Source organism: Suncus etruscus, chromosome 6, assembly GCF_024139225.1.
Source record: "Suncus etruscus isolate mSunEtr1 chromosome 6, mSunEtr1.pri.cur, whole genome shotgun sequence".
NCBI classification, from domain to species: domain Eukaryota; kingdom Metazoa; phylum Chordata; class Mammalia; order Eulipotyphla; family Soricidae; genus Suncus; species Suncus etruscus.
Window position 1 is genome coordinate 66,476,557 of NC_064853.1, and position 15,221 is coordinate 66,491,777.

Sequence of the window (15,221 nt, forward strand, 5' to 3'; positions counted from 1 at the left end):
CACAGTGCTGTCTGCTGCACACGAGCTCCAAGCTACACATGCTCAGCAAGGTTTGTGACTAAGCCAATGTTTTCTGATAAATGACATCAATTCATCACAAAACTGAGTAACGATGATTCATAAAATCTGCACTTACTCTAATGTAGCACCGACTTAAGCTTGCAAACTCATTATAAGGCTACAAGCCTGTATTTTTAGTAAAAGATAGTCAGAAAAAGAATCATTTGGGTGGAAATTTGCATTTTTGAAGAAATTTTCAGCTCTATGTGAGTGGTTGAGATTCTGAGTTCCACTACTTCAGTCTAATAAGGCCAATTGAGGGACACTTCAATGCACGCAGCTTAAACCCCAACCAAACTACTAAGAAATAGGCTTTTGTCAGTTATGTGTGGGCTCATTGCCCAAACCCAATTTACAAACTGATCTTATACCTCAATATCCCACCTTGAGTGGGGGGTGGAGAGTAGGAGCGCTTTAGTCAATGTGTCCACTGGACTGCAGCAGATGCACTGGAACAAATGATGTGGCCCCTGACACTTGCTAAGGGTCTGCATGGGTTAAGCCTCTGCTGGCCAATCGCGTTAAGGCTATTTCAAGACTGGATATTAAAGATTGCTAGAAAAGCATGCTATAGAAAAAGTCTAGCCTCTAGTTAAAGTGGGCCTTGACCTCACAAAGGGTTGATTTAACTTCTGAAAAATGTGTCTGACTGATAAAGGCTTAAGGAGGGTCTCAAGTTGGGTTATTCATAACTAGCTTTTTTCAACTGCATTCAAGTTTACATTAATGAGGAGATGCTGGAGAATCTCCCCCAGGGAACCTGGCCTATAATCAGACTGGAGTTTAGTCACCAGTGATGGAATCAATCATGTCCTTGAGGTAACAGCACTGCCAGGAGACCCCTGAGCTTCAGAACTAGCAGGAGGGGGTACAAATCAAGCTCCACCCCCTTAGCATGCCTCAACATCCCTCTCTCCTATATGCTCCCCGAGTTATTTCATTTGATAAATTGATAACCTAATAAACTGAATAAAAGGTTTTAAAATAAATTCCTTAAACTGAAGAGATTACTCAATAAATTGAGCACATGCTTTACTTGCAGGAGGCCAGGGTTTGATCCCTGGCCCCACCTAGTCCTAAGCACAGAACAAGCAGCCACCGCAAGTGCAGTCAGGAGGGGCTCAAGCCCCTCTCCAAATACTATTTCTCTATGATGACCAGTAGGTTTGATTTCTCTTGTTTTTTTGTTTTTTGGTCACATCCAGCAGTGCTCAGGGTTTACTTCTGACTCTGCACTCAGAAGTCGTTCCTAGCAGGCACAGGGAACCATGTGGGATAATGGCATTCGAACCACCATCTGTCCTGGATTGGCTGCTTGCAAGGCAAATGCCCTACCTCTATGCTATCTCTTCAGCCCCAATAGGTTTGATTTCTATACCTTTTATAGGCCTATACCTCCAGAGCTGGTTAAAAATTTCTCAAGTGAACATGCGTTGCAAATGGAAGTTTCCGCAATCCTGGGCTAGCCAGATCATCAGCTCCTGCAGCTCTTGGGTGTGACCAGAAGGAGCCCAGTAGCTTATCTGAGCACCAAATGTTTTCTGTAAACATGGCTGTGGTGAATAATACAATTTTGCTTTAAAAGATCACTGAATTCAAAAGATTTTCTTCATTTTACACTTAATCACCAGGATTTCAGTACTTAAAGTGGCTGGGCACCTCTACTTCATTCTGAAGTAATGGATCAGAGGGTAGGCATGTCACCCATACCTTGCAATTCTTAGGGCTTTTTTTTTTGGTTTTTGGGTCATACCCGGTAACATTCATGGGTTACTCCTGGCTTTGCGGCTCAGAAGACCATATGAGATGTCAGGGGATTGAACCATGGTTCATTCTGGGTCAACTGCGTGCAAGGCAAATACCCTACCGCTGTGCCATCACTCAGACCCCCAGGGCTTATTCTTGACTCTGTTTAAGGATCATTTCTGGCAGTGCTTAAGAGACCATAAGGCAGTGCTGGGGAATCGAACCAGAATTGCTCATTATTAAAGGCAAATGCCTCATCTCTCTTGTGTTTAAAAAGCTTAACTAGTGTTCATGAAATATTTTTAAATATGCAAATATCCATTAATGCAAATTAAAAGCATTAGTGTTTTGGAGGGGTTTGTTGTTTTGTGGAGTCTCCCCAATAATACTTGGAGTCTACCTGGACCATGTCTGAAGGTGCAGGGAGGAAGGGGGATATGGAGCCCAGAAGCCTTTCATGTATGCTTGTCTACATCTCTGACCCAACTCCCCAGTGAGAAGATTACAGCTTTAAAAACAGCCACTACCTGATTTAGTTCCAGAAAAGATCAAAGATTTGCATGAACACTACCCAAATCCAGTTTCTCAAACCCAAAGAACATTTTTCAGAAGGAAATCTGCATCCTTTTTAACCAAATTGAGTCCTAGTTTTTAGCCTATAAATAAATGTTTGCATCACACTTGTATTGTCAAGCTTCAAAGTTGAAACATCTACCTTATATTTGCAGCTTTACCCCAAAACCAAGACTCAAATAGGTGAAACCTATAGAAAGTTTAAGTGATTTGTCCAAGATTAGAGTCGTTAGTATAATAAGCTCAAGTTACTTTTAAAAATCATACCATTCTGGGTCAGAGAGATAGCATAGAGATAGGGCTTTTGCCTTGCACACAGAAGAACAGTGGTTTGAATTCTGGCATCCCATATGGCCCCGAGCCTGCCACAAGCGATTTCTGAGCATAGTTAGGAGTAACCCGAGTGCTGCTGGGTGTGACCTCCCCTCCAAAAAAACCCAACGACAACAAAAATCATACCATTTCAAGACATAAATGATGTGGATTCAATTTTACAAAAGGGCCAGAATTTTCAAAGCACATTTGGCCCACCAGATCCCACCTGATGGTCTCCTTGCCTGTTTAAATGGGAGAACCCTTTCATTTCCACCAGCAGAACAGAAGTGTTGTAAAGGTGCAGAATACACTTTCTTTCTTTTTTTTTTCTTTTTTTTTTCATTCTTTTCATTTTATTTTTTTTTCTTCTTTTTCCTTTTCTTTTATTCTTTTTTTTAAAAAAAAAGAAAAGGAAGGAAGGAAGGAAGGAAGGAAGGAAGGAAGGAAGGAAGGAAGGAAGGAAGGAAGGAAGGAAGGAAGGAAGGAAGGAAGGAAGGAGGGAAGGAAGGAAAGAGGGAAAGAGGGAAGGAGGGAGGGAAGAAAGGAAAGAGGGAAGGAGGGGGGAGGGAGGGAAGAAAGGAAAGAGGGAAGGAGGGGGGAGGGAGGGAGGGAGGGAGGGAGGGAGGGAGGAAGGAAGGAAGGAAGGAAGGAAGGAAGGAAGGAAGGAAGGAAGGAAGGAAGGATGGAAGGAGGGAAGGAAGGAAAGAGGGAACGAGGGAAGGAGGGAGGGACGAAAGGAACGAGGGAAGGAGGGGGGAGGGAGGGAGGAAGGAAGGAAGGAAGGAAGGAAGGAAGGAAGGAAGGAAGGAAGGAAGGAAGGAAGGAAGGAAGGAAGGAGGGAGGGAGGGAGGGAGGGAGGGAGGGAGGGAGGGAGGGAGGAAAGGAGGGAGGGAGGGAAGGAAGGAAGGAGAAAATACACTTTCTTAGTTTAGTTCTTTCAGACCTATTAAATTATGAATCACTCTCAAAAGGTTAGTAAAATTCAGGCTCCGCTGATTTTTTTTTTTTTTTTTGGGCCACACCCGGCAGTGCTCAGAGGTTACTCCTGGCTGTCTGCTCAGAAATAGCTCCTGGCAGGCACGGGGGACCATATGGGACACCAGGATTCGAACCAACCACCTTAGGTCCTGGATAGGCTGCTTGCAAGGCAAACGCTGCTGTGCTATCTCTCCGGGCCCTACAGTTTATTTTTTATTTATTTATTTATTTTTGGGTCACACCTGGCAGTGCTCAGGGGTTATTCCTGGCTCCAGGCTCAGAAATTGCTACTGGCAGGCACGGGGGACCATATGGGGCACCAGGATTTGAAGCGATGACCACCTGCATGAAAGGCAAACGCCTTACCTCCATGCTATCTCTCCGGGGCCTCTACAGTTTATTTCTATCTGCACCTGTAACAGACACTAAAAATTTTCACGAATGCTGTTTGCAGATATTAAACTTGCTCCTTTTCCCCAAATATGTACATGCCAAATAAAATACCATCTTCTGTTACTTAGTCAACTGTAATGCACTTTGCACTGAGTTCAGAGCACAATTCTAAGCTCAGACTGCACTCATTAGGTCACTCACTCATCCAACTAATGAACCAGCTAACTGTGAAATTCAGTTATCTTAGATAAAGCCAAAACACCAAAACATGTGAAAGAATTACAGAACTTTTATTTTTGCTTAGTTTTATTAAAAAAATAAATATGTCATAAAGCTTTTTTTCCTTTAGGAAGGAAAAAAACTCACGTTTCATGAAGTCAAATAAGCAACTGTAAATGTTTTAACTTGAAAAGACTGGGAATCACTGGTTTACACAGTATAACTAAATCAGAGACCCACTGAAACAGTCAGTTGGCTGTCTCATGCCAATGGCAGCAAACAAGACCAACTTGGATAGAATAAATAATGTGTGGAAGCCCTGGTAAGTGGTTCAACAGACTGACTCACTGAGACATCAGCGTAGACAGATCTTGCAGTAAGCGACAGAGACAAACATACTACAAGAGCTTAGTTTCTGAAGGAATTCAATGATCAATCCTTTCATAACTTCTACTTCCATAAATCCAGGACAATTCCTAAAAGCAAAGTGTCCCTAGCTCCCCATCTCTGGACTGAGGCCTGCATTTCTGATAAGTAGTGTAAGACAGAGTGAGCAGGAGGAACCTGCATTGGTGATGCGAACAGAGGGGTAGGGGTACCACCATTAACAGTGTTTCCAAGTCAACAGTGCTATCCAGTGTCTGCTCTGTGTGAAGCACATCAGTAATGAGCTACATCAGTGAGTTATATGTGAGTCTTCTGCCCCCGAAACTTAGAACTGCTAATCCTTAGAACTGGCTTTCCCCAAATTTGCCATTCAACTCTTTCAAATTGGGATGGATGGTAATGAAGGAGACAGCCCTCTAAAGCTGAAGTTTAATAACATGACACTTCATATACTTAGTATGACCTTTGCTGGTGACAAAAATGTTTCAAATGCTTAAAAAAAATAAAATAAAACAAAAAAAACCTTCCTTCAAAGAGAACCCTGAATTCACAGGCCAATTCAGCAGCACAGCTAGATCACCTACCCTTTCTAGAGGGAGGCACATTTCAATACTGCTGCCACAGAAGCTTCTTTCACCTGCTGAATGCTACAGTCTTAGCTATGCCACAACACAGGAGCTTCCTGTAGGCAGTCAAATGGCAGCACTGGCTCAGGTCAGTTTTCTCAGGGTACAGAGGGTACAGAAAGAATTCTCGCTCTCCCCTCATTCTTAGATGGCCGAGCTCCTATCAGGCTCAAGCCACTTTTAGTTAGGCTGTTGAGTTTGTTTTTAAAATGCTGCAACTAACACTGATGCCTACATGTACAAGTGTGACTGAAAGGAGTATAGGATCTGCAGTCTTTTCCACACCTAGAACACTAACAACAATTAGTAAATCATTAAAGAGTGGTCATTTTAAAAGGCTTTTCTTTAAAAAAATTTTTTTTCACTTTCCTAGAGCTTAAAAAAAGTGCCCTCCTCATGTCCAGTGCTGATCCCAGCTCTTTCTCACTCATCCAACCTCCACAAATATTCAGTGGAGTTCATTCTCCACAGTACAGGGATCCTTCAGACTGAAACAGTGCTACTAACTTCTTCATACTGGATCACAAAGTAAGGGTAACTCTGGTCATCATTAAAAATGACAAAAATCTGAGGCTCAAAGAAATTATCCACACAAGAGTCATATAGATCACTGGTGACGCTGCCAGGGTTGACAGGTGGGGGTCTTCTCATACCATGGCTTCCCATGGTGTACCTGCCTGTCAGCACTTTGGCCAGAAACATGAAGTGCACTCCTTTGGAGGACTTCTTGGAAAAGTTATGAGAGTAGCTTGCCTTTTTGGCAAAGTAACTGCCTTGTCCAAACATTGTGGCATGCTTCCCACAGACTCGAGGATCAAAGTTGTGCTTGCAGATGCCATCCACTACATCCTGGGACGTTCCATGAAATAAATGTCTCTCGTTTATTATTCTGTCACGGCCAAGCATTTTCCTGTTCATATATTCCTTTTTCCTAATGCAAAAAATAAATAAGAAATTCAGAAGGAGTAGGCTAGGATGCATTTGTTAAATAAATCTGTATCATCAAATATTCCTGTTGTTTCAAGGTGGAGAAAATGTTCAAACTACCAAAAGTAAAATGTAACAGAATATCAGACAAATTACAAATTTAAACTTATCTTTTTCCCTCCCTTAGTAGACAAACTTCCTTTCCTTTTTTCTCTACTAATTTTCTTTCTATTCTTCAAATCAAAGGCTCACATCTTTTTCAGATGGTTTGAGCAATTCCACCTACCAAAATGCCTCCTAATTCTGAAACTCCTCAAGCACCACCATAGTCCTTGGTTACTATGGATATTTGTCTGTGCACTGAGAAGCAATAGTCCAGAGATGAAGAGCAAGGCCCCTGGTGATAGATTCCAGGGGCCTAATAACCCAGGACCAAGTCTTAGTAACTGCATTACCTGTGGCAAGCTGCCAATCTTTTATCATTCAGTTTACTTTAAAAAGTAAAATCTGGGGCCAGCGCAGTGGCGACAGAGGTAAGGTGTCTTGTCTGCCTTGCCAACGCTAGCCTAGGACAGACTGCGGTTCGATCCCTTGGCGTCCCATATGGTCTCCCAAGCCAGGAGTGACTCCTGAGAGCATAGCCAGGAGTAACCCCTGAGCATCACCGGGTGTGGCCCAAACCACCCCCCAAATAAAAAAAAAAAAAGTAAAATCCTGGGGCCAAGGCAGTGGCACAAGCAGTAGGGTGTTTGCCTTGCACATGCTAACCTAGGATGGACCAGTTTGATCCCCCAGAGTCCTATATGGTCCCTCAAGCCAGGAGCGATTTCTGAGCGCATAGCCAGGAGTAACCCCTGAGCTTCACCATGTGTGCTCCCCCACAAAAAAAAGTAGAAACCTACTTACAGATCTGTTAAAGAAAATTGTTAGCAAATTAGTGTATGGCAAAATAAAAATATATTAGGTTCTAATCAATCTCAATAGAAAAACTATTCTTTTTTTACTTTTTATTATTAAAACTATTCTTTTTATGAAGAGTTATTTTCTTAATTTTTCCATTATAAAGCAAGCAGGTCATGGGGAAGTTGCCCATAGCATGACAATGAGCACTAAGAGTGATATGAAGCATATCTGGGAGTTCTAAGAGAATCTATCTCACATATACAAACATACATGTACAAAGCCAAGGCCTCACACATACAAGGCATGTATTTTACCATGAAGCTACATCCCCAAAGAGAGTTGTGGGTCTTAAAGGTTCTCATCACAAGAAGAAAACAACTGTGTGGTGATGGACGTGCTTTAATAAAATCACCTCATAATTATACAAATATTAAATCATTATATTGCATATTTGAAGCTAATACAGTATACCTAAATGAAAAAAGTGCAAAAAAAGAAAAAAAACAAGTTCTTGTTATCTTTTCAAATGATAAACTCACCTTTTATATTTCTCCCAAAGAAACTGGTTTTGAACTCGCAGTATTTGCAAAATTCGATATTTGAACTCAGGCACAGTCTTATGAAAAAGATTATATATAATTCGGTAACTTTTGTCCTCTGCAGAAACAGGCACTTGGATGAAGTCCTGAGAAGGATGCATATAAACCCAGGTTTCAGGGTAAAAGTTTGCTGAGGTGACCCCATCTGGGCAGATGATTTGTGAGGAGGAAGTTGCTTCAAGAGGTGGAGGAGCCTGTGTGGGAATACCGCCAAGTGTCCTGGAAGGGAAAGAAGAAGGGTCAGCTGAAACACCCAGACTAAGTCCTACCTCATAGAGAGTATGCGGTAGCAGTGGTTATTCTGCTAGGATATGCATAAAGTACAGTGGTCATGGGCACCTGCCTTACACATGGCTGACCTAGCTTCAATCCCCAGTATTCCATATGGTCCCCTGAGTCCTGCCAGTAATGATGCCTGAGAGCAAAGAAGGAGTAATCCCTGAGCACTGTTGGGTATGGCCCCCAAACATAAATACATACATACACACTCAGATTTACACACACACACACACACACTCTCTCTCTATAACTCTTAGAACAAACACTACCTATACAAATTAAGGAGTAGACATTGAAAGCTGATATTTGGTTATTTTTCAGTATCACCTATCATCACAAAACCATTAATATTCATATTTTACAAGCTTTAGGTGTGATTGAGATGGAGCTAATTATGCTAATCTCCAGGCATAAGAACACATTTGTCAGCCTTAATACAAGCTGAGCCTTTAAATTCAGGTCACACTGTGTGCGGGAGGTCCTAGTTTGATCCCTACATGGGATCACATGATCCCCTAAGCCACATGGTTCAACACCATGTTCCCTTGAACACTGGGAAAAGCTCCCAAGGGCAGAGCAAAAAAAAAACCAGCAATGAGCACTACTGAGTGTGGATCAAAAAAGAAATACACACAGCACTTTACATACACTAATTGAGTATCCCTAGGCATATCCCCCTGTACTACAGCTTGGTTATCTGCACTCTTCAAGCAAAAAAACTGCTAGAACTACTAGCAAAGCTCGGAGACTCTGGCTAGATCCAGGCCTACCCAGGCAATTTCTAAGCTCACACTCATTCATTTTTATAGACTTCATAATGCATATGTACATGTGTGTGTTTAGAGGCCATGAGAGTGAGAGAGATGGACATTCTACCTGAGTGCCAGTGAACCACACCACCACGGCAGTTAACTGCCATTTAAGGAAGTAGACACACCTAAACTTAGGGAGTCTCACTGCACAATGCCCCACTTCAGGGAGCTGTGCTTCCCAGGACCTCTCAGACAAGAGAATTCTTGGTGGATTCAGAGCTTAGGAAAACCCCCAGGCACTTTTAAATTCAAGGGCAGATTTTCAAGTATTGGTTTTTCCAGCCTTCCTGGCAGAAGGAATATTTTTTGTCTTCTGGAGCATTTTCATGTAGCTCAGAGATTTCTCTACAAATTTTGTTCATTAACACATATCCCCAAAGGGACCTCACTGCTTCAGATTCTGAAAGGTCTAGAAATAACTAAGATGTCATCCTCACTCTTCTGGAGGAGAAATAGGAAACAGAACTCTTCCGACTCCACCTTGTCCCAATAGCTGTGCTCATTCTCTTTCCTTGCTCTGCAAAGCGGCAAGTCAACACCACCGGGTTGAAGTTACTTCAAGAAGCTTCCAGGTGGGAAGAAGGGTTAACATTTTCCCAAGCATATGACTTAACTAAGCTTTAGGGAGTGGCAGCCAAATTGAAAGTCTGGCGGTGGCAGCAGAAGGGACCCTGTGCCTTTCTTTTTGACATCACCATTTCTAAGAAAGCTGAAAGCTAGGACACCAAGCTTCCAGCACATCCCCCCACTTTCTCTTTCCAGCATGATGGAAGCTGCCAGACTCAGATCTGCTTGAAGATAAAAGTCAAAGGTATAAACCTCAATTTTATACAGGTGGCTGCTGTGGATTCATACAGCTGCAAATTTTATTCCTACCCACACATGCTTTCTTTCCAATTTTTGGTTTACTTTCTTTAAAAAAAAATTGAATACCAGAAGATATACAGTTACTAACTTGTAAATGACTGGGTTTCAGTTATACAAAGTTCCAACAACCATCCCTTCACCAGGGCACACTTCCCACCACACAAGCTTTCTTTTAACAAGCCAAAACCTTAACTAGGCACAAATAAAAATGCTGATCTGTCTGATAAGACTAATACACACTATAAAAAACATGCAATTATGAACACATCTTTATTTTTTGAGAATAGTGAGTTTTTGTCAGTCTCTTGTTTGTTATTCCACTAATAATGTTACCTGCATCATGCTTTGCATGAGGTCTTGGGTTTGATCCCAGCCATGGAAAATAAATAAAACAAAAGGATTCAAATTTGTAGTAAATTCATGAACTTCTCTCCAACCCCTAGTTCGATGTTCTCTTCGTTAACCTCTCTCTATGTTATTTGGGGCCTTTCTCTGACCTTTGTCTATGACCCTCTGCACTTATGGACATTGAAAACAAAATCTTCCTCCCTGCTAACAAGACAACAGTTTCTCTGAAAACCAAGTTCTTTTACCATCTGCTCTAGAGGAGCCAGCCCAGAGGGTAGTTCTTCCCAGGAACCTCTTGCTGGACTTACTACTGCCTGGCAGTTTTGGAAGAGTCTGCACAAATGCTTTGATATTCTAACCTTGTATTTGACACCTGATTATCACTGCTTCACACAAGACTAAAGCAGGATGTTTTGAGACAAAAAAAAAGGAAGAGAGAACAGAGGAATTTTCTTTGTTCTCTTGAAATCTGTGTGATAAAAAGTGAAGCCATATTTGTGACATCAATATTTTTACAGTTTTAAAAAACGGGCCAATTTTACAAAGGTTTATTTGTTTTAGGAAAGAAACAGATTCATCATCACCATCCTGTAGCTCAGTTCACTCACTTGAGTATTTATTCTTCCTCTCCCAGAGACTCCAGCTCCTTGATTGGCTCAGCATGCCTAGCTGCTGGCCCACTAATTAGTTCTACATCTCACTTGGAGGACAATCTGTCCCTGACTACTGGCCGATGACTCTCTCCAGCTGTGCTAGTAAAATCACAAAATTGGCATTTTTCTTTAAGAGCCTAATGAAAAATATGTACAAGATAAACATATTCACACTTGGACTATGAAGAAAGCACATTTACCCTAAGACAATTCAAATTCCTAAGACTGACTTTATTATAAATTGCTTTTGGTCACTAAGCATTACAGGGGTTTTATGTGTTTACATTATGTTTTCACATAGCCTTTGCAATCTAAGAATGATAACTGTTAAGTTCTGTCATAAAGATCTTGGGGTTGGAATAAATAACTGGTAAGAAGAGGTCAACTCTAGCCCTCCCAAGGCCATGAAACCAAGTTAACTAATTCTCCTGTAAAAATTAAAGCTCTACAGATACAAGGGCCAGGAGTAATAACTAGTTCATGGTAGGAAGCTTGTCACAAAGAGAAGGAAAGTGCAATTAGGGAAGAGAAGAGACTATGAAAATGATAATTGGGGGCCGGGAAGGTGGCGCTAGAGGTAAGGTGTCTGCCTTGCAAGCGCTAGTGTAGGACGGGCAGCGGTTTGATCCCCCGGCGTCCCATATGGTCCCACCAAGCCAGGGGTGATTTCTGAGCGCATAGCCAGGAGTAACCCCTGAGCGTCAAACGGGTGTGGCCCAAAAAAAAAGATAATTGGAAATGATTCACTCTGGACTAGATCTGGATGCTAAAAGGAGGTAAAATGACCTAATACCCCTTCAGTAACAATATTTTAACCACAGTGCCTTAAAAAGGAAGGGGAGGGGAGAAAGAGAAGGGGGGAGGGAGAGATAAGTAGAGGGAGAGGGAAAAAGGGAGAGGAAGAGGAAAATTTCTGCTAGAGTTGGAGAAGAGGGAAGGAAACTGGAGACATTGGGGATGGAAAATTACACTAGTGAAGAAATGGGTGCTAGAACATTGTATGACTGAAACTCAATAATCAATAACTTTGTAACTGTGTATCACACTATAATTCAATTCAAAAATTAATTTTATGGGCCAGAGAGAAGCATGAAAGTAGGGTGTTTGCCTTAAATGTAGAAGGATGGTGGTTTGAATTCCGGCATCCCGTATGGTCCCCCGAGTCTGCCAGGAGCAATTTCTGAGCATAGAGCCAGGAATAACCCCTGAGCACTGCCAAGTGTGACCCAAAAACCAAAACAGACACACACAAAAAAATTAATTAAAAAAAATTCAAGGTCTAACAGGGCCAGGTAGTAGCTTCTGTGGAAGATCTTGTCTTCCACAGAATCAACCCAGGTTCAATTCATGGCATACTACATGGTTCCTTCCCCCAAGTCAACCAGCCAGAAGTAACCGCTGAGCATCAACAAGTATGGCCTAAAAACAAAAACACACACAAAAAAATTCTAACTCTAACTAGGGCACATATGTAGAGTATATTAGAATTTCTTTCAGGGCCCGGAGAGATAGCACAGCGGCGTCTGCCTTGCAAACAGCCAATCCAGGACCAAAGGTGGTTGATTCAAATCCTGGTGTCCCATATGGTCCCCCTGTGCCTGCCAGGAGCTATTTCTGAGCAGATAGCCAGGAGTAACCCCTGAGCACCACCGGGTGTGGCCCAAAAACCAAAAAAAAAAAAAAAAAATTTCTTTCAGAGACAACCCTGGTAATAGTTAAGGGCTGACCGTGTGGCATCTACAAAGAGATGTCCATAGGCTATCTAGAAAGAGAAGGTGATGGTACCTAGAAAAGTAGAACCAAAAAACTCACCTACAATTCAGAAAAATGATGTCTAAGCCTAACAGAATGGCAGGCACTGTTAGTATTACTGAGAGACAGATGGACCTTAACTAGCAAGTGAGAATACAAAATTATTTTTCAAGAAGAATTCTTCCTGCACCAATATTCTGACGAAGAACTGGACTATGCCAGCCAGCCCTGGTAGTCAGCCTGGATTGGGATGCAGAGCCCTAACAGAGAAAGCTTTCAACACAAAACACTTCCACAGGAGGTAAATGCAAACTCATTCACGCCAGAACTCAGCTCTACTTCTCAGATCAAAAAGTCCACTAGTACAGTGACTCTCTGTGTTGGATTTTTCTGAACTCTATAGATTTCGAAGAAATCCAAGAACAATTCAGAATTTCATATCTAATGTAAATTCTGTAATAACCAAATCAAGCTACTACATGAAAATCTTTTCCTCTTAGGAACTCAGTTGTACATTCACAGAAATGCAACTCTGTCCATCCACTCACTGTAAATAGGGAAGCAGTATGAAGCAGGAACGGAAGAGGGGCCTCCTTTTTACTTCTCTCCTGAAGAATGAGTTGTGGAGAATGTAGTGGTTGTTCCACATCATAAATCGAACCTCTTTTAGACCCCGAGAATTGGCTTCTTCAATTAGTCGAATAACAGACTATGAGTAGGAAAGAAAAAAAATACAAGTTCATAAATAAGCAGTATAAAATATGAAGTGCTAATGTAACTAAGGCAAAAGCAGATAACCTTGCTGTTAAAAAATTTTAATAAATCATTAATTTCCTTTATAATAGGACTGGGGATGGAGGGCAGCATGAGGAGTAAAGAAAGCAAAGGTGCAGAGCAGAAAGCTGTTCCCTATTCAGAGTGATGTGACTTCTGCCTATTAAATAAGGGATAAAGGAGGCAGCAGGTAGGTAACTAATCTATTTTAAGGCTTTAATATCCTAGAGTTGTTTGTATTTCTTAAAGGGATGTTCAGAAGAGGAATTAAAGAAATTAAGTTCCAAATACTGAAATCTCAAACAGGGTAATGCAGATATTGGGAGACTACATTTAAAACAACCTCTTGGGGCCGGGCGGTGGCGCTGGAAGTAAGGTGCCTGCCTTGCCTGCGCTAGCCTAGGACGGACCGCGGTTCGATCCCCCGGTGTCCCATATGGTCCCCCAAGAAGCCAGGAGCAACTTCTGAGCACATAGCCAGGAGTAACCCCTGAGCGGCACACGGTGTGGCCCCCCCCAAAAAAAATAAAACAACCTCTTACTCTCTTTGGATGACAGTGATTACTTAAACAGAGTTTTAAATTCAGTATTGCTTTTTAAAGCAATTATCAGAGTAGATAATTTTCTTTTGCTAGTGCCTTAAAACTTAAATTAGATGGGTCCACTCTAGTTATTGTAGTGTTAAAAATGAGTTTAATCAAGCCGAAGAAATAAGCTCTTTGGAAACAGAGTGTTAACATTTGACTCAATTCTCATTGAGTAAAGTGAACCATCATCATTTTAGAAACCTGGCCATGGTTAATTAATAAGCTATTTTTACCTTTTTAGATTAAAGATGCACATGTACCTATGGCAGAATTTTAAATGCCTGACTACAGACAGCTCAATAAACATGTTTAAGTACTTTTTCCAGGGGCCTAAGCGTAACTGTCCTTATAGTCCTGACGTGCAAAGGGCAGTAAGATTCAATACCAGGAGCAGAAGTTGCACAAAGGTTAATCATCTCATGAAAACCATTGAGAAGGTGGAAGAGTCTGAGAATTTGATCCCTCTCAGTTATGATCAGATTAATAGGAAAATTATCTTTTTAGTAAAATAAAAGAGTGAACTTCTATTAACAAGACTCAATTGTACATCCATAATCTAATTTGTAGCTCTGTCTTTAGTGGAAAGGGAAAGTCATTATTGAAAGGAAAAGAACAATGAAAGACAAAAAATTTAAATGCACTTTTGCTGGGATTGGAGAGAGAGCACAGCATTAAGGCGTATGCCCTACATATCCAGGACAGACAGTGGTTCGAATCCCAGCATTCCTTATGGTCCCCCGTGCCTGCCAGGAGCGATTTCTGAGCGCAGACCCAGGAGTAAATAAACCCTGAGCAGCCACCAGGTGTGACCCCCCCCCCAAAAAAAAAACCAAATAAAACAAAAAAAAAATGCACTTTTGCTAAAAGAACCTGTATATACCTCAGGATATTCTCTCCATCCAAAGTGATCCCTACAGAAGAATTTCCAGACTGTGTGGTGAATAGAGTTGACATTGCTAGAGGATGGTGTAGACAACCTTCGTAGTTGGTCAAATTCTGTTGTATCATATACATTCATTCCATTCAAGTCTCCCCAAAATTCTTGTACCCTATATTAGATTCAAGAAAAAAGAAAACCATTACTATGAATATATTTGCAAAATAGAAATATCTAAATATTTCTAAGACTACATAAATATCAAGGCCAAAGAAATAGTACAGCAATTAAGGTGTTTTGCCTTGTACATGGCTAAGGTTTGATTCCCAACATCCCATGTGGTCCCCATAAGGGAATAACTTCTGAGTGCAGATCCAGGAGTAACCCCTGAGTAATACCAAATATAACCCCAAAATAAAACAAAAGCAAAAGATCATACAAATATCTACTTTAGCTTGTGGTATAACTTTCAAAACAGCCTTATTTGGAGTAATAGAACATTACTGATTGGTTTTTTTGTTTGTTTGGTTGGTTTTGGTTTTTGGG

The 15,221-nt window shown here is 41.4% G+C and overlaps 1 protein-coding gene across 1 annotated transcript in view; it reads right to left on the minus strand.

The window, feature by feature from the left end:
- Positions 1–4,673: 4,673 nt before the first annotated feature.
- Positions 4,674–15,221, minus strand: part of TIPARP (TCDD inducible poly(ADP-ribose) polymerase) — a 34,683-nt gene continuing 24,135 nt past the window's right edge. Inside the window, exons 2-5 of the mRNA XM_049775228.1 lie at positions 14,679–14,847; positions 12,986–13,146; positions 7,667–7,945; positions 4,674–6,228 (exon numbers count right to left, since the gene is read on the minus strand). Of these exons, the coding sequence (XP_049631185.1) occupies positions 5,781–6,228; positions 7,667–7,945; positions 12,986–13,146; positions 14,679–14,847 (1,057 nt within the window). The 3' untranslated portion in view covers positions 4,674–5,780. The remainder of the gene's footprint in view (positions 6,229–7,666; positions 7,946–12,985; positions 13,147–14,678; positions 14,848–15,221) is intronic.